At 37.9% G+C, this 22,868-nt stretch overlaps 1 protein-coding gene across 1 annotated transcript in view; it reads right to left on the bottom strand.

Annotated features, from left to right (window-relative positions):
- LOC128544594 (alpha-1,6-mannosylglycoprotein 6-beta-N-acetylglucosaminyltransferase B) overlaps positions 1-22,868 on the bottom strand; it is a 110,327-nt gene that overhangs the window by 41,699 nt on the left and 45,760 nt on the right. The window contains exons 7-8 of the mRNA XM_053514814.1: positions 22,532-22,696; positions 18,148-18,317 (exon numbers count right to left, since the gene is read on the bottom strand). Coding sequence (XP_053370789.1) covers positions 18,148-18,317; positions 22,532-22,696 — 335 coding nt within the window. The remainder of the gene's footprint in view (positions 1-18,147; positions 18,318-22,531; positions 22,697-22,868) is intronic.

Genomic DNA, 22,868 nt, shown 5'->3' with positions numbered 1-22,868 from the left:
AGGAAACAAGCAGTTTCTGAAATATTTAAACCAGCACATCAGGTACCAACAACCATGCCATAGTTAAAGTCACAGAAATCATACATTTTCCCTTTCAGATGTTTAATGTAAACATCATCTAAACATCTTGACATACAGTGGTGTGAAAAACTTTTTGCCCCCTTCCCGATTTCTTATTCTTTTGCATGTTTGTCACACAAAATGTTTCTGATCATCAAACACATTTAACTATTAGTCAAAGATAACACAAGTAAACACAAAATGCAGTTTTTAAATGATGGTTTAAATTATTTAGGGAGAAAAAATCCAAACCTACATGGCCCTGTGTGAAAAAGTAATTGCCCCCTGAACCCTGGTTGGGCCACCCTTAGCAGCAATAACTGCAATCAAGCGTTTGCGATAACTTGAAACGAGTCTTTTACAGCGCTCTGGAGGAATTTTGGCCCACTCATCTTTTCAGAATTGTTGTAATTCAGCTTTATTTGAGGGTTTTCTAGCATGAACCGCCTTTTTAAGGTTATGCCACAACATCTCAATAGGATTCAGGTCAGGACTTTGACTAGGCCACTCAAGTCTTCATTTTGTTTTTCTTCAGCCATTCAGAGGTGGATTTGCTGGTGTGTTTTGGGTCATTGTCCTGCTGCAGCACCCAAGATCGCTTCAGCTTGAGTTGACGAACAGATGGCCGGACATTCTCCTTCAGGATTTTTTGGTCGACAGTAGAATTCATGGTTCCATCTATCACAGCAAGCCTTCCAGGTCCTAAAGCAGCAAAACAACCCCAGACCATCACACTACCACCACCATATTTTACTGTTGGTATGATGTTCTTTTTCTGAAATGCTGTGACACGCACCTTCCAAAAAGTTCAACTTTTGTCTCGTACCACAAGGTATTTTCCCAAAAGTCTTGGCAATCAATGAGATGTTTTTTAGCAAAATTGAGATGAGCCTTAATGTTCTTTTTGTTTAAAAGTGGTTTGCGCCTTGGAAATCTGCCATGCAGGCCGTTTTTGCCCAGTCTCTTTCTTATGGTGGAGTCGTGAACACTGACCTTAATTGAGGCAAGTGAGGCCTGCAGTTCTTTAGATGTTGTCCTGGGGTCTTTTGTGGCCTCTCGGATGAGTTGTCACTGCGCTCTTGGGGTAATTTTGGTCGGCCGGCCACTCCTGGGAAGGTTCACCACTGTTCCATGTTTTTGCCATTTGTGGATAATGGCTCTCACTGTGGTTCACTGGAGTCCCAAAGCTTTAGAATTGGATTTATAACCTTTACCAGACTGATTGATCTCAATTACTTCTCTGTGTCAGGTAGCTCCTATTAAAGTGATTTCTTGATTAAAACAGGTCTGGCAGTAATCAGGCCTGGTGGTGACTACAGAAATTGAACTCAGGTGTGATAAACCACAGTTAAGTTATTTTTTAACAAGGGGGGCAATCACTTTTTCGCACAGGGCCATCTAGGTTTGGATTTATTTCTCCCTAAATAATAAAAACCATCATTTAAAAACTGCATTTTGTGTTAAATTATGTTATCTTTGACTAATAGTTAAATGTGTTTGATGATCAGAAACATTTTATGTGACAAACATGCAAAAGAATAAGAAATCAGGAAGGGGGCAAATAGTTTTTCACACCACTGTATATGCCCTGTATAAGTTTATGCATTGTGATGATTGGTCACCATCATGATTGGTGATTGGACAACTGTTTAAATAAGAAAATGTTACAGTGGAGATTGCAAACATGCATAATTTTACTTCAAGTATGATCATAATTAAAGATACTTAAACTTTGATAACTTGAATACAAAAAAGTGTAGACATGCAAACATAATGTAATTATTTCACACTATGCTGTACTTTAGTAATATTAAGCCATATTTCAAATATATATTTTCCATTTTTTTTGGAGATGCTGGAACACATTTCCAAAAGATTTTTTAAATATATTTTTGTGTTTTTAAATGGCATAAAAACCTTATGATAAAATATAATACATGCCCCATTTGCTACAATAAATTGTGTGCACAATCACCATTACCTAAATACATGGAGTAAATTACACTAATAGAAAGCAAAGTCTTTTTTTTTTTTTTATCAGATTATTTTGTACTTTTACGTAGTAATGGCCCAAAACACACTTTCCCTGCATCTTTCAGCATAAAATCCTATTGATCTTAGTGCTGCTAAGGGTTTGCTAACCCCAGGGTTAGGGTCTCTTACCCTAACCCTAACTATGACACTATAGATCATAATAATCTCATAGATCGCTTACAAAATCACATAGGTATTCAGGGACAGGCATTAAAATAGTTTAGATTCTACCTGTCTGATTGATTCCATTTCTGTTGAATGCCAGTGAAATATGGGGTCCCACAAGGGTCAGTTCTAGGACCTCTGCAATTCTCAATATACATGCTTCCCTTGGGTAACATTATTAGAAGACATGGGATTAGTTTTCATTGTTATGCTGATGATACCCAGTTATACATCTCAACAAAACCAGATGAAATACCCAAGTTGTCTAGACTAACTGAGTGTGTCGAGGATAAAAAAGATTGGATGACCGATAACTTTCTTTTAATAAATTTAGATAAGACAGAGATATTACTTATTGGCCCCAAAACCAGTACACAACAGCTCTCACAATTCAGCTTGTGTTTAGAAAGATGTACTATTACTACCAGCTCAACAGTGAAAGACCTGGGTGTATTATTAGACAGTAACTTGTTCTTTAAAAATCATATTTCCAATATCACAAAAACAGCCTTGTTCCACCTTAGAAATATTGCCAAGCTTAGGAACATTTTATCCGTGTCTGATGCAGAAAAGCTAGTTCATGCATTCATGACCTGCAGACTAGACTATTGTAATGCATTACTAGGTGGTTGTCCTGCATCCTCAACAAAACAAGCTACAGTTAGTCCAAAATGCAGCCGCCAGGGTTCTCACTAGATCAAGAAAATATGATCATGTAACCCCAATATTATCATCCCTGCACTACTTATTCATTTTAGAATTAATAACAAAATAGCGTTACTTACATACAAAATAGTTACAAAATAGCATTACTTTAAATGGTTTCGCCCCTACATATCTAGCCAATCTTCTGATATGTTACAATTCACCATGTTCCTTAAGATCACAAAACTCCGGACTTCTGGTATGTCCCAGAATATCAAAATCTACAAATGTGGGTAGGGCGTTTTTCTATTTAGCTCCAAAGCTTTGGAATAGCCTTTCTGGAAATGTTTGAGGCTCAGACACAATTTCCCAGTTTTAAAGTAGACTCAAGACGCATCTCTTTAATCTGGCATACACGTAATTCATCCCATAACCTCATACTCCAGTACATTTATCCTGTATGGCAACTACGCTAATTCTTTCCACCTGTTCTGTATTTTTTTACCCATCCTAAGGCATCTGGAGATTGTGTCAGCTTCAGTAGACAAAGGCCAACCCTGTGATGATTCTGAGACATCTAGAGAAGGACCAGCTCCAACTAGATTCTGCTTCGTGATGGTTTGGAGCTACACATGCTGCTTCTGTGCTCCCAGTGATCCAGACCCCAACTGCCCTCTGCACCTGCTGACTCATCCCTGTGCTGAATAACTTCATGTTAAAATAACTTCATGTTAATTTAAATGACTTCTGTTATATTGAACTTTCAGCTGCATAACACATATGATATATAATTTCTATCCGTTATCTCCCAAATAAGGATGGGTTCCCTGTTGAGGTTGGTTCCTCTCAAGGTTTCTTTCTATTACCATCTTAGGAAGTTTTTCCTTGCAACTGTCGCCATCACCCTTGGCTTGCTCATCAGGGACAGTCTCATTATTATCTAGACATATTTTTCTCACACAAACACACTTCCATAAGTTTTATTTTCAAAATTTCTTTTCATTTTTGTGAAGCTGCTTTGGGACAATGACCGTTGTTAAAAGCACTATATAAATAAAATAAAATAAAAAATTAATTGAATTTTCTTAATGAACTTATCACTCTGTCCTGCAACAGGGGAGAATTCAATAATTTAAAGGCTTACAGAGTTTACAGGCAATGTTTGCTATTTGTTCTTTTTATACTGTAGCTTTCAAGGGTTTATTTAACTTGCATCCTTGCGTCTTTCTGCCTTACCACTGGGTATAAAGGCAGCATATATCCAATGGAGCGAAAATATGTGGCATCAGATCGGTTGCTGAGATGCACTGTGAACCCAAACACTTATTGTTCTTACTCTTAGGAATAATTAATGTCAAACCTTGATAAGTTAAAGATATGTGATGTGTACAGTACTCTGTGTCTGTCCTCTTCGCTAAACCCAAGCTCCTTTTAGAACCTACTGTAGATGAATCTCTGAAATAAAAATATAAATGCCACAATTCCAACACCCAGTATCCACCCCCCCCCCACCCCCCAAACCTTGTAATTATAGTTTTGAAAAATTATAGTTTCTTGGTTTTAAAAAAATGTGTGGTTAGGTTATTGTATATAGGTTATTGTTACTGTATATGCACTGTAAAAACATATGCTTTCATGCTCAGTTTTTTTAAACACTTTTGCAGTTTCTAACCTTGCCTTAGGCTATGCTCTGTTCTAGGTTTAAAATCCTCTTCAGCCACTGTTTACTTTTTAGTTGTTTTATTAGCTTTCTGTGCTTGCATCCACTCTCATGGATTTGATATAAATTAATTAACCCATTTGGTGACTGTGGTGGGTAGCAATGTGGCCTTGCGTGGTCAGGGGTTCAATTCCTGCCTTGGGTCTGTGAAAGTGGAGTTTACATGTGCTTGCCATGCGTGTTGGGTTTCCTCTGGGAACTCTGGTTTTCTCCCAAGGTCCAAAGACAGGCGTGCGTGTGTGTGCGTGTGTGTGCGTGTGCGTGTGTGTGTGTATGTATGCATGCCCTGAAATGGACTGGCAACCTGTTAAGGATGTACCCCATTGTGCCCTAACTTATTACATTATGATGTCTGGGCAAAAATGCAACAACCACAGTTCAGCTCACGCTTCACAAAACAGACAAGGAGTCAGTTGGTCTGCAAATATCAATTAGTGGCAAAGTCAAAATTGTAAACAAAGAGAAAGTAAAGGTTAAAAGCAGAATATCAATAACAGAAAGGCTTGGTTCATTTAGATAAGCATACTGTAAGTTATTATAATATTGTGAGGTATTATAATATGATGAAAAGTTTCCTGTGCCTTAAGAACACCTGCCTCGCTGCACTTTCTGACTCCTTATGTGGTAACACATTATACAGCCTGTATCCAGATGAATATACATCCAAACAGCTCCTGTCTGCTAGAACCATTTGTTTAATCAGGAGAATGCAGTGTATTTTCTATCACCTGTCTGTCTTTGTGTCTTTATGACTGACATGTTAATGACTGTTTCTTTTGATGTTGAGCTTGTATATGACACATCACACTTTCCAAATGCCTTACTGTAAATATGCACAATTTGCTAAGAATAAACAGCGAGCTTTAAACATCATGCCTGAGTGCGTGTTTGTTTGTCTCTCTTGACCAGTAAGTGTATCGAGGTGCGGCAAACATAACAAGCAGTAACTCTTCTTCACTTAATTCAGTTTAAAACTTATTTCAGATACTCTTTCTCTTTTAAACCTAACACTTACAATTAGCATTTATTTGGAAAGTCAGTGTGGCAGTGAAGTCCTTAAATAATCCCTGGGCTAGGGAGCTGGATATGAAAATCTTGGCAGATATTGGTGTTAAAGATGTTATGTGCAGGAACCCAGCATTGCTGTTCTGTTCCATAGCCCTGCCAATAAATGAGAGAATTCAGTTTACCATTTCTGTGCTGTCAGCTGATCATTTATTTGACAACCATAAAGTATATGCAAATTTTGCTTCAGTGTCCAGTGTGTCAGGTGGTGGCATGGAGGATGTCATCGACTATTGGTCTGGCTTAAGACTTGATAAGATTGTCCTCTCTGTCAGTGATGCAGTAAATCTAGTCTGTAATTTATAGTTCAAGAAGCTAGTAAAGGTTTATGTAATTAAGGTTCAGTTTTTTGTAGCCTTGGCCTCACTAAAATTTTTGGTAGCCAGCTATACAGTGTCAACAGGTTAAAAGCATGGTTAGATATTATGGTGCTTCCCTTAATGTCTCTCTGCTCACTCTTTGTTGTATTGGGCCACTTGTTCAAAGTATCACATCTCTTTAACTAAATGGATTCTGTTTATTTGAATGGATAGTCAGTGCATATGGCTTGGCTTGAGTACAGCAGTGCATAATAAGACATAAAGCGGCAAATGTGTTTATCATTTCAGAGCATGAGGTGAGAAGACCCTTGAAAAGGGTAAACACCTGGAAAGGACCACTAGTGCTGTGTCCTTTTCCCTCTGCTGTACTCAATGTACATGTATACCTGCATGGCCACTACCAACTCCACAACCGTCTTCAAGTTTGCTGATGACACCGCTGTAGTGGGCCTAATAAATGACAACAACAAGCAGGCCTACCTAAAGGAGATAAAAAAAAACCTGGAAAACTGATGTCAGCAAGATGAAGGAGTTGACAGTAGACTTCAGCACAAGGCAAGAGATGAACTAACAGGTCCTTGTCGTTAACAATACCCCAGTGAAGAGAGTGGACAGCTTCCAGTACCTCGGTGTTGACATCACGCAGGACCTGTCATAGTTCTGACACATCAACACCCTGGTGAAAAAACCCTGGCAGTGCCTAAAAGACTTCTAGACTTCTAGACTGTCTTTCAAGACGCTACTAAACCTTTACTCCTGCACATAGAAAGCCCCTGACGGAAAACATCACAACCTGGCTTTACAAACAGCAGCATGCAGGACAGACAATTTCTATAGAGAGTGGTGCGATCAGCTTAATGCATCATCTGCACTGAGCTCACTGACCTGCACTAAATTTACAGCAAAGCGATGCTAGACCACAGCCAGGAGGATAGTGAAGGACCTCAACCAACACAGCAATGGACTGTTCTCTCTGTTGCAGTGAGGAAAATGCCTTTACTCCCTAAAGTCAACCATAGACAGTATGAGGAGGAGCTTCTTCTTGAAGGCGCTTAACCTGAGCTCCATAAATAAACTGATCGGATTTGCTTATATTCCCTTCACACAAGGAAACATCTTCACCCTACATTCCAGCTTACACATCAGGATCATGATACAGCACACTCCTGCTTATACTGTACATTGCAAATTTCATGTTCTTATTTGCACACTGCTCATTTAAACATAAAATGAGCACTAACTAATATAAAATGAGTACAAGGACTATTTAATAATAAGATTTCATTCCATACTTCGTTTCAATTATACCGCTGCTGTCATACCCCCACACCACATTTTTACCCTATAATATTTTTATATCATAAAAAATATAAAGTTGACAACCACACTTTGCACATTATCTTTATAAGTAAATAAATAAATATTTTTACTTTGGAACTTTTGTTAATTTGTTTATTCCAATCTATTTTTTTTTTTTTTACTAAAATTTTATTTTAATCTATTTTTATTGGAAATTTCATTGTAGTAATTTTTTCCACTCTGTCTTTCCAGTTTAGGACAGACAGTCATATAAGTATTAATAAATTATTAATTAATTAATTAATTAATTAGTATTATAAACCAGTGTAGCGGAGGCCCATTACTTGACAGTTTCAGTCCGCTATGTAAAAGAGAGTTTCATGAAAGTGAAAATCCTTCATGCAATGGCAGTGCACATATCCCAGTCAGGAGTTATAACAGAGTAGAAAGAAGATATTCCGTATGTATCCAGAGTAAAGAACAAACTAGTTGCCAGTACGGGCACACACATCCAGACACACATCCAGAGTGTCCAACAGCTTTTTTTTTCACAAGCCATCCGTCTCCCCAATAAAAAGGGACTGGACTGATAAAGACACATAATGTACACACGCGCACACACACATGCACACACAAACATTATCACTCAGCTTAACTCAACTACCTTTAAACATTGAGACTGGAATGACTAATCAACACAGCGCAGACACACTGACCTACACCACCAAACTACCGTACACACTAACCTGTAAATGCTCTTTTGCACAATATTTTTTACTGGATTACCTTTGCACTAACTTCTTAATTCTTGCCGCTATGTTAAGAAACGTTTATGTTTCTTCACTACCTTAACTCATCACCTCAACACCACAGAGTATTATGTGATGTTGTGTTTGTCGCACTGTCACTTTGTTGCTCTTGTTTGCACATTTGCACATGCACTTTATGTTGTTTGTATATAGATAGTCTTTCTCTCTGGGTTAGCTAGCTAGTTTTTGTTGATTTATGTTGTTAATTTATGTTGTCAGGTCAATCTCTCTTGTCTCCGCTAACCAGCTAACTAGGCCTCTTAGTCAGCTAGTTTAGTTTTTCTGTTAATTTATGTTGTAAATTTATGTTGCATGTAGCACCTTTGTCCTGGAGAAACGATGTTTCGTTTCACTGTGTATTAACTGTATATGGTTGAAGTGACAATAAAGCCTACTTGAACTTGAACTTGAACAGTAGAAAATGTAGCAAATATGGAAGTGGAAGTTAAAAATATATGTTATAAAAATCGTTTGTTTGGCCACACTCGTAATATTGCTGCTTGAAAGCTGTACACTACACCCTCAGTCTCAAAGTGGGCGGTGAGCATCAGAGCAATGCTTCAAGCCTGAAGACTTCAAGCCTGGCTAAACCTGTCCTAAGAGAGTAGTAGCATCCTCTTGTAACTTGAAATTAAAACAGACAACATTTCTTGGCCAAGACATTTAGTAAACTATCATTGTAAATGGTTAATCAGTTTGACAACCACCCACACAACTTGGTTATGTTCAGTCACACAGTTTTTGTCACAGTGTTTGTGTCAGTCTGTACATAAAAAAATAAAAGACACAGTATCTCTGCCCTTTTATTTAGTTTTCTTAGAATATGCTGTCATCCTGTGATGTGAAAAAGAGGTGGAGCGATTCTTTCCAGACAGCCTCCTTAGACCCATGGATAAAGAAATCAATGGAGAAGGACAGGTATGTATAGAAGGATGGGCAACGATATTAGTGTATCACCATTTCAGCTATTGTGACTGACACTTGTGTATGTTCCTCTTGTACAGCCAAGGCAGCTTTGGCCACTTGGGGCATGACTCCACAAGACTTTTGACTTATTTGGAGATTTGTGCATGCTGCATTGGATGTTCTGTGGGCTTTAACTAAAAGGGTTGGCATTTGGTCCATGCGGTGATCCTTGTGTGCCTATGATTCTATCACCAGTTTATTGTTTTATAATTGATCATAGTCATTCATCTTCTATACCAGTTTTTGTACAGGGTTGCAGGGGGCCTGGAGCCTATCCCAGAAGACTGTAGGCACGAGGTGGGGTATATGCAAATTTATCACAAGGCTCAAACAGAGACACACACACACACACACACACACACACACACACACACACACACACTACGGGCAATTTGGGAATACCAATAAGACTAATCTACATTTGTTTGGACTGGGACTGAGAAAACCCACCCAGCATGGGGAGAAAATGCAAACACCACAAACCCAAGGAGAGAACCTAACCCTCAGCCCTGGAGATGCAAGGCCACATTGCTAAGCATTACACCACTGTGGTATTAATGTTAAGACTGACTTTCTGATTAAGGATGTTAGAAAAGCAGAACAGGTTTTAAAGTTAGGAAGACACATTATACTTCCACCATCTGCATCTCTGCTAAACGTGTTTAACTCTGTGTCAAGTCACGAAGGAAGACTTTTTTTTTTTTTATACATAACAAGATCGGAGGGTGACCTCTTTAAATTGTACTAAGTGTGCGGCATAATCATATTGAATTATATGATGTCTATTATACATGTAGGATGTACAGTACGGTTGCACTTCGATTTGTGAGTGTGTGGAGAAAGACTTGATGAACAGAAATTAAGCTGAACTTTTTTAATTCATTAATTAACCCCCCAGTTTTAGCGCATTTTGAAAAATGTATCTTTTGTGAAGAGAAAAAGGAGAAGCTCGTTATTTGGATGGGTTAATGATTCTGTCAGATTCAGTGTTAATGTAGGCCTCATGTCTGTTGCTATCAAATGGATGGACTACATTCACAGCTGCATCAGTTTTCTACATGCACACATAATGTGTGGGACAATAACACATCATGTAATGCATAACAATATTTTGATTAATGCTATAATCCCCTACAAACCCGAACACACACACGCACACACACACACACACACACACACACACACACACACACACACACACAGTATATGCACCCATACAAACAAACCCACACACACACCACCCACTCCCAGCAGGCGAGCATTTAATAACTGAAAATCTTTTAGATTAGAGAAGCACCATCAGTGCTATTACACCGTGCTTTTCAGAGCTGCTCAGGCACTGAGTCATCTTCAGTCTCTGCACAGGGACTGATAGCGTGCAGTTCATACAATCGAGTAAGAAAATGTGAATAGATCTGGGTCTTATGCTAGAAAGCACTGCAGTGAATATCAGCTATGTTGGCTTAAATATTATCTATCTAGCTATCCGTCTACGCACCCATTCATTCATCTAGCTACAGTATCTATCGATCACTATGTGTGTGTATATATTGTATATGTATATCGCCTTACTTTTTTGCATATTTGTTACCCTTAAATGATTCTGATTGCCAAACTAATTTCAATATTACACAAAGATAACCAGCATAAACACAAAAAGCAACTGATTAATTGATAGTAATATGTAGTAGAAAATACTAACTAAACATAACTGTTAATTTTCAAGTAGGAACAGTTTAGGCTGCAGGTTACTGATCGAAGTTCAGGAGTTCATGCACCAGAACCGGCAAAGTTGCCGCTGTCGAGCTCTTGAAAAAGGATGTTAACACTATCTGCTTTGGGCGCGCTGTATCCTATCTGCCCCTGTGCTCTGAGACTAGCTTCCTAGCTGGAATTTGCAAAAAAAATATATCATTCCACTGTGCTTTAAAAAAAAAAAGTATTTATTTTTATTTATTTATTTATTTATCAACATTCTATTTGTTTATTTAAGAACATTATGTAACATGTATAACAAGTGCAAAGACATTAAAGTCATGTTTAAAAAAAAAATCATATTACCATAAAATTAATTGTGCAAGAAACTGCGGTGAACATGGAGCATGCTGGTAATATAGATGACTTACATTTAGGTCCTTAAATATTAGAACACTGACCTAATATTATTAGGTTATTGTCTTAAGTCAACACATATCGAGTGGCAATATTTTGCTATTACAGATGGACAGTTTTAAATTATATTACTTGTTAAATAATTGCAAGTCAATAAATACATTTTCTTTTGCGTGCATTATAAAATCATTTTGTTAATATAAAGGTCTCAAAGCAATGAAAATGTAACATTTATGGTTTTCTGTGTAAATTTTCCTTTTCTGCTATAAAAGTTTTTCTGTGTTTTAGTACAGTAGGTCTGCCTCTTGAACTCATTAAGTCGGATCTGTTACTTCATTGGACTACTTAGCTATTACAAGTTCACAGAATGTGGATACAGTAAGTCACAGATTATACAGTAAGTGGAGTGCAAGCATTTTGTACTTACAGTATGCAGCTTTTTCACCTCATTTCTACTGGGTTATCAATGTGTCTGCACTTTTTGTTACAGAGTGGAAATGCGCCATTTCGCAGTATGTGGACTAAATTCACATAGTAAAAAAAAAAATTATTTCCCACTTTATGCTGGAAATCATCATTTACTGCTGTGACTGCAGGCTTATGGCCCACATGCCCCTTCCTCATATGTAGCCATAATGCTTACAGCATAGCAGCGCTGATGTTTTGTTAAGTAATGCAGCACATACTCTGGAGACGAGCTTTGAACACTACACGATTGCGATATTTATCTACCCTCCAGGATAAGCTGATGTGCCATAAACAACCGGCGCATCAGTAGCGTTAAAGTTATGCAATGCTTGCTATATTTATGATTAATACAACTACCAGTATATCTAAAGTGTTTAGTGCACTGCTGCATGCTGAAAATAAAATTAATTGTTTCAAGGTTTGTGTTCTAGTTACAGTGTAGACAGGTTAATCTATAAACCTCCCCATGTTGTATTGGAGGCATTACACCTGAAGTCTTATTAGTGAGTTCAACAAGAACATCTTCTAAACAGCCTTAAGGTCACATGTTTATGAAAGTCAATTTTAAAAGGCAATCCTGTGATGTGGCTTTTATTATGAAATGCTGTTGTGTAATTAGATTTTTTTTTGTGAAGTTGAAAGTAATAAGCAATTATTCAAATGTTGAAGAAGCAGGAACTGAATGTTATCCTTTTTTTTTCTTTTATTGCATGTGGTGTTTCACTGGTCCAGTTACGAACAATCCGTATTACTCAACAAAACAGTTTTAAAAGCAGTGTCCTCATGCTAATGTGTCAAAAAAAACAATTGTTCAATTTAGGGTTTACAAAAGTATTTCTAAAAAATTTTTACCGTAAAAAACTAACATTTACTAACATTTACATTTACAAAAGTTACTCCAGTGTAAAGTTGTTTATACATCGAGCATATTTTTCACAAAATTATTTTGGCATCCACAGTTGGCAGTTTTTTTTTTCTAAAGCAACAATATCACTCAGGGCAAAAACTTTAAACACTAAAATTTACATGATGTTATATAAAGTTATTTATGTTTTCTTATATTTTTACAGAATTATTCTGCCTACCACAGCTGCCAAAAACACCTTTATTATTAATAAATTAATTTATGTATTAGGTAAAAACAACAAGGTTTTCTTGGTTGGGTTTTGGCCAGTAACGTTCCAATCTATTTATAGCTATATGGCAAAGTCATACAATGTTAGGATTTCAGATGGAGATATACTAATCTCAACAAGCTAATCTACACAGTTATTTATTAGTGAAGAGACATTGTGGAAGTCAATTAATTTACAGAGGAGGAAATAAAGAGACTTAATAAGCTTTGAACTGAGATTTATAGGAATACATTTTACACAATGTCACACCAATTTAAACAGTTGACCTTAATGAAATAAAACATGCAATAATATAATTAATTTAATATTATAATAAATGAAAATAAAATAAAAATGAAAATAAATGTAATGGCTACTGTATAAGTATATCTGGTTAGATATCTGATTGTACAAAGATTACAAAACGAAGGAAAGAAAGAAAGATGTACCATCTATAGCTGCTCTGGGCTTGTGTTTACTAAGTGTCTTAGGGAAGGAAATCATTCCTAAGTGCCCCAAACTCCTCAGAATGAATTTTGGTCCTATTTTTAGGAGTAGGAATAAGAGCTATTTATTAAAATTCTTTGAATAGAAAATCACTCCCAACTCCACCAAAATGTACAAGAGCTCCAGAGGTGTCCTAACAGGTTAGAAGTAATGAGGAAATGGTGATGTTTAGTAACACTGACGGACACAGAGCTCATAAAAGATAGATTTGGACAAAAACAAAATCCTTTTTTTTTTCTTTTATTGCATGTGGTGTTTCACTGGTCCAATAACGAACAATCCGTATGCGGTCTCCTCAGGTAACTGATATTGTATGTGTGATTTTTTTTAACAGTGATCATGCAGCTTTGAAACAGTGACACAGCAACAGTGTTGGAACTAATAAATCACACTCTGCTCTTACAGCGCTGTAAATCATGCACAGATTTATACATTTCCCACCACGCAGCGTGAAATCGGTGAGAAACAGGCTGCATTCATGCAGCTGTGGGCATCATCCATGGCACACACATTAAAGTAATTTTATTTATATATACATTTTATGTACTTATATCAAATTATTTTAATGTACACAACTTTTTTTTAGATTCTCCATTATAATTAGCATTTCATCACATCATTGATATGGCATATTTCACCCTCTTCTTAGGGGTACATGAGTTAAACTGACAGGTGGCATTGATGCTTTCACAAATCGCCGTCCACTCACTTATTTATCTTTAGAAGTAAGAGTAAGGCAGAATTTTTCTTTAATTATGTCTTTACATTTACTTCTTCCTCCGCAAGCAAAACACTCTCATCCTCTCTTTATTTTCGCTTTCTTTTTTATAGTCATTTTGATCAGACTATGACAGTCCTACACAGCTCTATTGTAGAGACTTGTGATTGGAGCAGTATGATTAGAATAAGAGCATGTAGCCGAGTCATGTGTATACAAGTTTTGTCTGTGTGCATAAGGCTTTCACACAAGTGCCTCTGATTTCACTATGTTACTTTTGTCCCCTTTTAAACAACAAAAACGTCTCGGGTTACTTTGCTGTAACCCTGTTCCCTGAAAAGGCGGGAACGAGATGCTGCGTGAAAACGCTATGGGAACATTCTGTCATGTTGCCGGTTGTGAAGTATGTGTGTATTAAACACGCCAAATTTTGGCTTATATAACCTCGGTCGGGTGACGTCATCTGATGAGACGCACCTGCAGGTGATAAATAGTAGTAAACCGTAAACATTCTTCAGATTGATTTGTCTGAACGGACGTCTGGTCACGTAGGCAGTGCGGCATTAGGACGCAGCATCTCGTTCCCGCCTTTTCAGGGAGACGTTCCCTTTCAAAGGCTACACTCAATGCTGCGTGAAAACACTATAAGAATGAGAGTTCCGCCGCCGCCGCACTGCAAGTGTCTGGACCCCAAGGTTGTGTAGCGTGTGCGCACAAGGCCGAGAAGGTCTCAGAACTATGCCTGGGCAGCTAACTCAAGGACCCATGAGCCCAGAGTAGCATGAACATCAAGACTATAAATGTAACAAATGTGTGCGGAGAGGACCAACCCTCCGCGTCATACACTCGCTGCAGGGGAATACCTCTTGCTAGTGCAATAGATGAGGCGATCCCCCTAGTTGAATGAGCCCTGATTCCTAGAGGCGAATTGAGCCCACGCGCCTTATAGGAGAGGGCAATAACATCTCTCACCCAGTGTAGTGGCGGCCGCCCCCCGGTTACGGCCCCAAAACGTGTAAAAGCTGCTCTGACTTACGCCACTGTCTGATGCGGTAGACATAAAATTGAAGATCACGTAATAGACACAGTAAGTGAAGTTTCTCCTGCTCCGAAGCTGTAAAAGGCAGATGACTGAAGGCTTCAAAACAATAGGGTGCATGTTGAGAATTGGATTGGGTCTATCTTCTTCGTCATGCACCAACTTTCAAATACATTCCTTTTGAGGGCATAAACCTCTAGGAGAGGGAGCCCTAGCACTTAGAATAGTCTTAATTATGCTGGCTGGAAGATCAGCTTGAATTAATTGGTCCCATTCAGGGACCGAAGGTAAAGGTTTCAAAGCTCGGGCTGGGGATGAAATATCGTCCCCTGCGCCTGAGCGCCAAGACTCCCGGGAGCAGAGCTATCAGGAAAAACGCATAAAGGCGTAACCTGGGCCACATACGGGCCAAGGTGTCCAGACCCAGGGGGGCTGGAAGAGTCAGAGAGTAGCAAAGAGGTTCACCTCTGCTACATGAGATCTCTCCACATTGACTGACTACTTCGGGGTGGGGTTTCCATTCCCCGTGTGTCAGAGATTGACTGGACAGTACAACTGCTCCCACATTCATATGCCCTGGGGTGTAAATTGCCCTGAGGGAGAGGAACCTGGTGCGCTAGCGGCGCGAGCACAGTTCGCCCTGGCGATTAATATATGAGACTGTCATAGTGTTGTCCACCCGCACTAGGACATGGTAGCCTCTCAACTGCTGGAGGAACTGCTTTGGGGCCAGAAATAGAGCCCTCGTTTTAAGGCAATTAATGTGCCGCGTGAGAAGAAGGCCTCTTCAGCTCCCTTGTGCTGGACGGTCATCTAAGGTGCCGTCATAATTAATGTGCCGCACTCCAGCCCATGCGGGAAGTGTCTGTCGTTAGCACCTGCGATGACAGGACGAACTTGAGAGTGGGACCCAGAGTCAGAAACCGGGGGTCTGAACCACATAGGAAGGGTACGAAGCGCCTGGCGCGTAACCCTTATTGGGGATTGGCCCTAGAGTGAAATCCCCTGTCTTAGCCACAACTGAACTGCTCTCATGTGCAGAAGGCCCAAAGGTGTCACCCTGGATACAGCTGCCATGAGAGCTAAGATCTCAAAAAATGATGGTCACTTCCTGGTCTAACTTGATTTCTTTAAGGGTGTTGAGGATGGATTTAACTTTTGTGTTTCAATCCTAGACACAAAGATGAGCTAGGATGACATGCTGATGTCAAAGTGCTAGCTACTGAGACTGGGCCAGCCAGTCGTGAGAGAGCTAGACCAAATGGAAGGACCCGATAATGGGAAGCTTCACCCCGAACCTCAGGAACCTCCTGTGTTGTGGCAATATTTCTATATGAAATTTAGCGTCCTTCAATCGATTGTCACAAATCAATTGCTTGGTAGGATTTGAGAGCAATTACTTTGACAGTCAACATTTTTAAGCTGTATTTATTTATTTTAAATAGCGGTACATCCCGCAAAATCTAAAAATTGGACGCAGCCCCCCGGTGCTCTTGGAACCAAGAAATACCAACTGTATTAGCATGACTTACTATCTGGTAGGGGAACATGTTCCATGGCCCCATTCCCCAGCAACTTCTGTCAGCAGATGCGCACTTTCCGGTTTTATGGAAGTGGAGACCACGCTGTTGAAACGCGGAGGGCGATGTGGAAATTGAATTCTGTAGCCTTTATCTACAGTCCTTAACACCCAGGGAGAAATGCCTGGCAGTGGCTTCCACGCTGTCAGCTTCATAGGTTTTATTGAGCTTGCTGGAGAATATGAATTCTTCTGGTAACTCTGTCACACTCGCTCCTTTCTATTTTTATGCAAATTCCAGGAGCGTACATTAGGTTTTTGGTTTTTATCTGAAAACTGGTCTGTCATGTAATATAATTTTTTCCTTACAGCCATGCATATATTCTCCTGTAATGTTAATTATTTATTAATTATTAAGTTATGTATGGAAATACTGAATGATTTTGTACATAATTATGCAGACATGATAAACATCTCTCTCTTTATGTATATATATATAGTCTGAGGCACCATATTATATGCTGTACCCAGTTATGTTGGTTTTATATTTATATACAGTATATAAAACCAATATAACTGGGAACAGCATATAATATGGTGCCTAAGACTTTTGCACAGTACTAGATAACACTCACTACAATGTGCAGCCTACTTTTTACGACTCTCAGTGTTTCAAAAAGTGACATCACATGCTTCTTTAATCAAGTCTTACTTCTTGTTAAAAGTAAAAATAGGAAGCTTTATAAATAACTTTTATGTCTACACTGGCTATTTTAGTCCTTAATGAAACTTGAGCGCAATTCCTACAAGTGATTTGAGACTCATAGTAAATACAGGCTCTAAATATTCAATATCTAGAGTAACGGAAAGGTATTTGTCATCAATATCCCAAAAAATTAGTCCAACAGGGAAGTGACAAAAAGTGCAGGTCCTCGAATGACCACTAGCTGGACCACTGACTTAAAAAGTAAGCAAATCCTATAGAACACATGGTAAAATGTCCAAATTAATAAAAAAATTAAACATCTTTGCAGCCTGATAGAAAAGGATTTGGTCTCCATAGCTAGAGTACCCATCCATAACAAATGTACCGAATTTTTTATGTAACTCATCAGTCAAAATCACATTAAGCCATAAATGTATGCATAATTAAGATTGTGGGCAACTTGAGTGAGAGTTGCATTGCAGTTGTTAAACATCAGTTTGGCTAATTGGATTCATTGTAGTTTAACTTACCACAAGAAAGTGTTAACACAAGCGTATGTGTGTATTTGTGTGTTTGTGTGAAGGCACGAGCATATTTCCCATGCTTATATAAAGCCTTGTACAGATATAGCAAAAATGACAAATAAACACTAAGGTCATTCAAGACATGTTTAAGTGTCACACCTACAGTGTTGAAGGTGATTTTTGTGGACTAAATAGACTGTTAAACCCTAAAAACAAAGTAATGCAATGCATAAATGTACAAACAAGTCAGCAAAATGTGTAAATGAGCCTGGGAGCTCTCCGTGGTACTCAAAAAAATACACAAACAGCATCTTTGCAGCTGCAAAAAGAATGCAGATAGAATATATTAAACGTACCCATGCAGCTCCTTGACTGACATTGAGATCTTCAGGTCATGTCCTAGCACATGAAGTGCACTGAGTATATCAGCCCACTGCACCATCTCACCCAGCGGCCCTCCTTTCATCACCTTTGGACTAAAAACATCACCAGACTCCTCTGTTAGAAAACCCACATGTACCAGCACCTGTCCAAGATATTCAAAACAAAAAAAGAGAGAAAAAATAAATTTATTTGGTAAAAAAACATTTTAAGACTGAGATATTTAAATTAGTGTAGCCTGTAAGGAACGGGAAAATTATACCTTTTATGAGTTTGATACTGTACTCTATTTACTGCATTTACTGCTATTAAATAACTGAAAGGAGTGCTACAGCAACATTGATGGCATTTACATTTTACATTTTTTAAAGGTTTTTTGTTTGAAAGGTTTTTGGTTGAAAAACCTTTATGATTGTTTTCCTTGGTAAATCCCATTAAAATCATGAACGAAGAAGAAAAAAGTGAAGAGGATAAGACACTAACACACTGTATAAATGCAGATCAATTCCTGCTTTCTGTTTCACCCAAATAAGGATGGGTTCCCTGTTGAGTCCGATTCCTCTCAAGGTTTCTTCCTATTACCATCTCAGGGAGTTTTTCCTTGCCACTGTCGCCCAGGGCTTGCTCACCAGGGACGATCTGCTCATCTTGATTCATGCACACTTACATTCCATGTAAATTCCATGTAAAATCCCAGACTTAAATAATTCTTTTGATTGTGTAAAGCTGGTGCGACAATGACAGTTGTTAAAAGTGCTATACAAATAAAATTGAATTGAATAAGAGAAAGAACAAAGAAAGAGAGACCAACAAAAGCCATGTTACAGGCCTGACAGAAAAGACACCCAACTTCCATGGATGTTTTTGGTTCCTACATATTTTTCCTAACATGCCACACATAAAAGAACAATGTTATTTTTGGCTATAATATGTTTTCTACAAAATATGATTTTTTGTTTTTCCTTCTGGTTTGTGTTAGCAGTTCAATCCAATGTCCATTCAAAAATTGCAACAACCCTAGAGGAACTAGCTATTATCTTTTTTAGTGATCTTTTGGATTTGGATATGCATAATTTTAAAGATATTTATCTTTGTTTGTTTTTTCTTGAAAAAAAGTTGTATGGTTTACTCTTCATGTCAGTCATGATGGTGAGCTGGACAACCTGCTAACCACATTGTTCTGGCTATCATCAGACAGACATGCATTAATTTATTCATTTGAAGATCGATTATGTTAAAATCCTTCAGTAAATCTTCATAGCCAATATAGTATAAGCCATGATGATTTGGTGTATGTGGCTCTGCTGGCCTACAAACCTGAAATGTCATTTATCAAGATAGGCATCAATATAGCTCTTTTTGTTTTATATTGACATGAATTTAAAAATCAATAAAAAGATTTAATCCTTATTGTGAGCCTTTCAAAGGTGACTGTAATAATAATAATAAAATTAATTAGCGTTTATAGCTTTTATACTTATAGTTTTTGTAAATTGTTGTGTGTTTCTTTTGTAAATTATTTATCAGTGGTGCTTTTTTTTCCTTCTTCCATGCAAAAGTTTTTAGTCCCATATGGTTTTTCGTAGACGCCATGTGAACGAGCGATCTCTGGATGATAGAGTGAGCACTTTACCACGGCACCACTTGAAGGCACCAACTTTGACGAATTCTACTGCAGAACAAGAATTTTGTAGAAAGATAAAATATACCATATTTGAAGTGGTGTCAGAACATAGCCCGTAAAAGGATATAAGTTCTAACCCTGGGGCACAAGAGATGCCCAAATTTGCCACAGCAAGCACCACTCACATTTTCTTCATAAAAAGTACTGCTCTAGTTTAATATTATTGTTTTGTATAAAGGTGTTATGCTTGTGTAGAAGCTCACCAACAGTTGTTCAGTTTCCTAATGCATGCTGATGTTGTCCATTAAAAATGTTTTAAACTACTAATGACTAAAAGTGAAAATGTGTTTCTTTATTGTGAACATTTTTCAGCATATCCAAGCATGAATCGTGGCAAAGAGCGTTTGAAGAAAATTATCCTCACTCAAGCATTACTGCAGCCATTCTCCTGGAAAATCCAGCAGTGCTGCTTTCTGTGATTCACAAAGCAGAACATTAGATACAGGACTACAAAAGCCAGATAGATAGACATGTCAAATAGGCAAGATACATGTCTCTATTTATGTACACACAACTATCTACTGATGTATGCATTTCAATCACTCTTTAGTTCAAATACAGTATTGAATCACTTCAAACCAGAAAACAATGAAAAGGCACCAGCATTAGTCTACATACTGGAAGTGTAAATAAGACTTTGTACCATGTGGAGTTTTATTCTATCACTTCAGCCAAGAGAAACATATACCTCTATATCTTTAATTAGGAACTGAAACAAAGACACAAAAATACACAAAATGGTGTGCATAAGAGAGATATTGCTTTCACAAAAGAGTGCTGCATGCAGAGCTAAGTCATTCATCTACAGCGTCCACAATAAAACAAATTTTCCTGAATGAGTTGTAAGCCTGGAGTGGTTTATGTAGATTCATGAACACAAAGTGTTTGCCTTTTACACTGAAAAATCTGTACAAGTATGAGATATGCAATTTAATTAAACAAATTTTCTATTTTCTATCCAATAGCCCATACTTCCAAACAACCCAAGGAACACCCTAATAGATTAGCAATACTAACAGTCTCTCTCCTTTTTTCCCCAGGCAGTCACTTTTCGTAACTCCCAACCTGAGCTAAAAATATGAAGTCTAAACCCCACACACCACTCTACTGATCCAGCAATAACACTAGTACTTTATTAAGCTGCAATATCTATTGAACTGCACTACCACTTCGAGCCGTCTACACAAATGCTATGGTTATTCATCAATATCCTTCACCACACACACTGCACTTACCTCTGCTTGATATAATTATGCTGCTTGGTTTATCCTAATATTGCTCCTGTAGAGTTCATGCAATCATCTGATCCACTATCAGAACATTAGGTACTCTGTCTGGCAATCATGCCTTTCACAAATAATACTGCCATTAACAAAAGTAACAAAAGAACATAATGTACAGTATATTGAAATATCTGTTTCTGAATATTCATTTCATGATTATAAACTCAGATAAAATGGTTACTAAGCATCAGTAGTCACCAAAAGGGGCTCATCTTTAACCCGGGTTATCCTTGTCTCCCCACTGGATGGATGATATTCATAAATATATTTTCTCCTAGGTTTGTGATCTTGTATGCTGTGGTATGCACAATGACTGTCTAACCTTGTAAATATAGAGACACACTGCCTGACAAAATGGCAGCTGGTTTGGTTGTACAGTACATTGGGTCTGATGTTACATGCAAGAATTCTATAGTGGTGTATATGGACATTATCACTAAACAGCCTTACAGAAATACCCATTCCAAACAGTAATTAAAAATGTAAAGTCTAAATGTATAGCTCTATTAATTTATTTAAGCTAGCTATGTGACAGTGGCAAGGAAAAACTATATTTACTAGATTTAGATGGATAATAGTTACTGTATGATTCCCATGAGTGTGAACAGACTAATGATTGGCACTGTTGCCTTGCACCTATGGGTCCAGGTTCGATTCCCACTTCAGGTCTGTTTGAAGTTTGCACGTTCTCCCTGTGCTTGGTGGGTTTCTTCCCACAGTTCGAAAAAAATACAGATTAGGTTAACTGTAGTTTGGACGGATTGGTGGATAAGGTGTAACCCACCCCAAGCCCCAAGTCTTCTGGGAAAGGCTCCAGATGACCCTGTATACAGGATAAAGTGGTATAGACAATAAGTGAGTAAAAGTAATACTAAATGAATTAATCACACTATTAAACTGAATTTAATAATTAAAAACTTGATTAAATTACGTTTATAATGATAAGCAATGAAATCATGTTTTGAGGAGAAACTTAATATTTTTATTATACATAATATGCAGAATATTTTTCCTTAAGTCTGACTGTCCCGTGTATGCTGGATGTTAATTTGCTGTTGACTCTCAATTTCCAATTACATGGTTTCTCAAAACATTCATAGCCTATAGCATAGGTTAAATGTCACAGGCGTTTGATTTGAATCAGTTTGAAGAAATGCCATTATTGATGTTGTTCAGCCCCACCAAGGTTTATTGAGCTACTTCAGTCTATTTGAACAGACACTGCCTTTTATATCACACTTTTGAATGATCCTTGAAATAAACAACCCAAATTTTCTTTTTCCAAAGAAGATGCAGAGCATGGATTTACATAATGTCATAATGTGAAGTCATGTGTTATGTGAAGTGATAGCAGGTCCCTGGTATACACAGTGTGGCAATTTGTAAGCTCACCCTCTTCTGCTGCCGCTGTTGACTGTGCAGACGCTTGTCTAGTCTGCGAGCAGCTACGGCCCACTGCACAGCCAACCTTCGTATCCGCCTCCTCATAAAGCTCAGAGACTCTTTTCCTGATCCAACCTGCTCCAGCAGGGGGCCCATATCAGCCCGAATTACTGCCTAAAGGGAAGAACAGCCAGATTTGTTTTTGAAGTGCATTAAAGACAACTGATCAACTTTGATCACAGTTCTGTGAATAAGTTCTGGATATAATGCATTTTTGCCTCATAATAATAATAATAATAAAAGGTAGCAGAAGAAAAAGAACATACAAAGGAAAATATAACAATAC

The sequence above is a fragment of the Clarias gariepinus genome, chromosome 16, assembly GCF_024256425.1.
Source record: "Clarias gariepinus isolate MV-2021 ecotype Netherlands chromosome 16, CGAR_prim_01v2, whole genome shotgun sequence".
NCBI classification, from domain to species: Eukaryota; Metazoa; Chordata; class Actinopteri; order Siluriformes; family Clariidae; genus Clarias; species Clarias gariepinus.
Note: the sequence above shows the minus strand (reverse complement) of the source record. Positions and strands in the feature narration are given on the sequence as shown.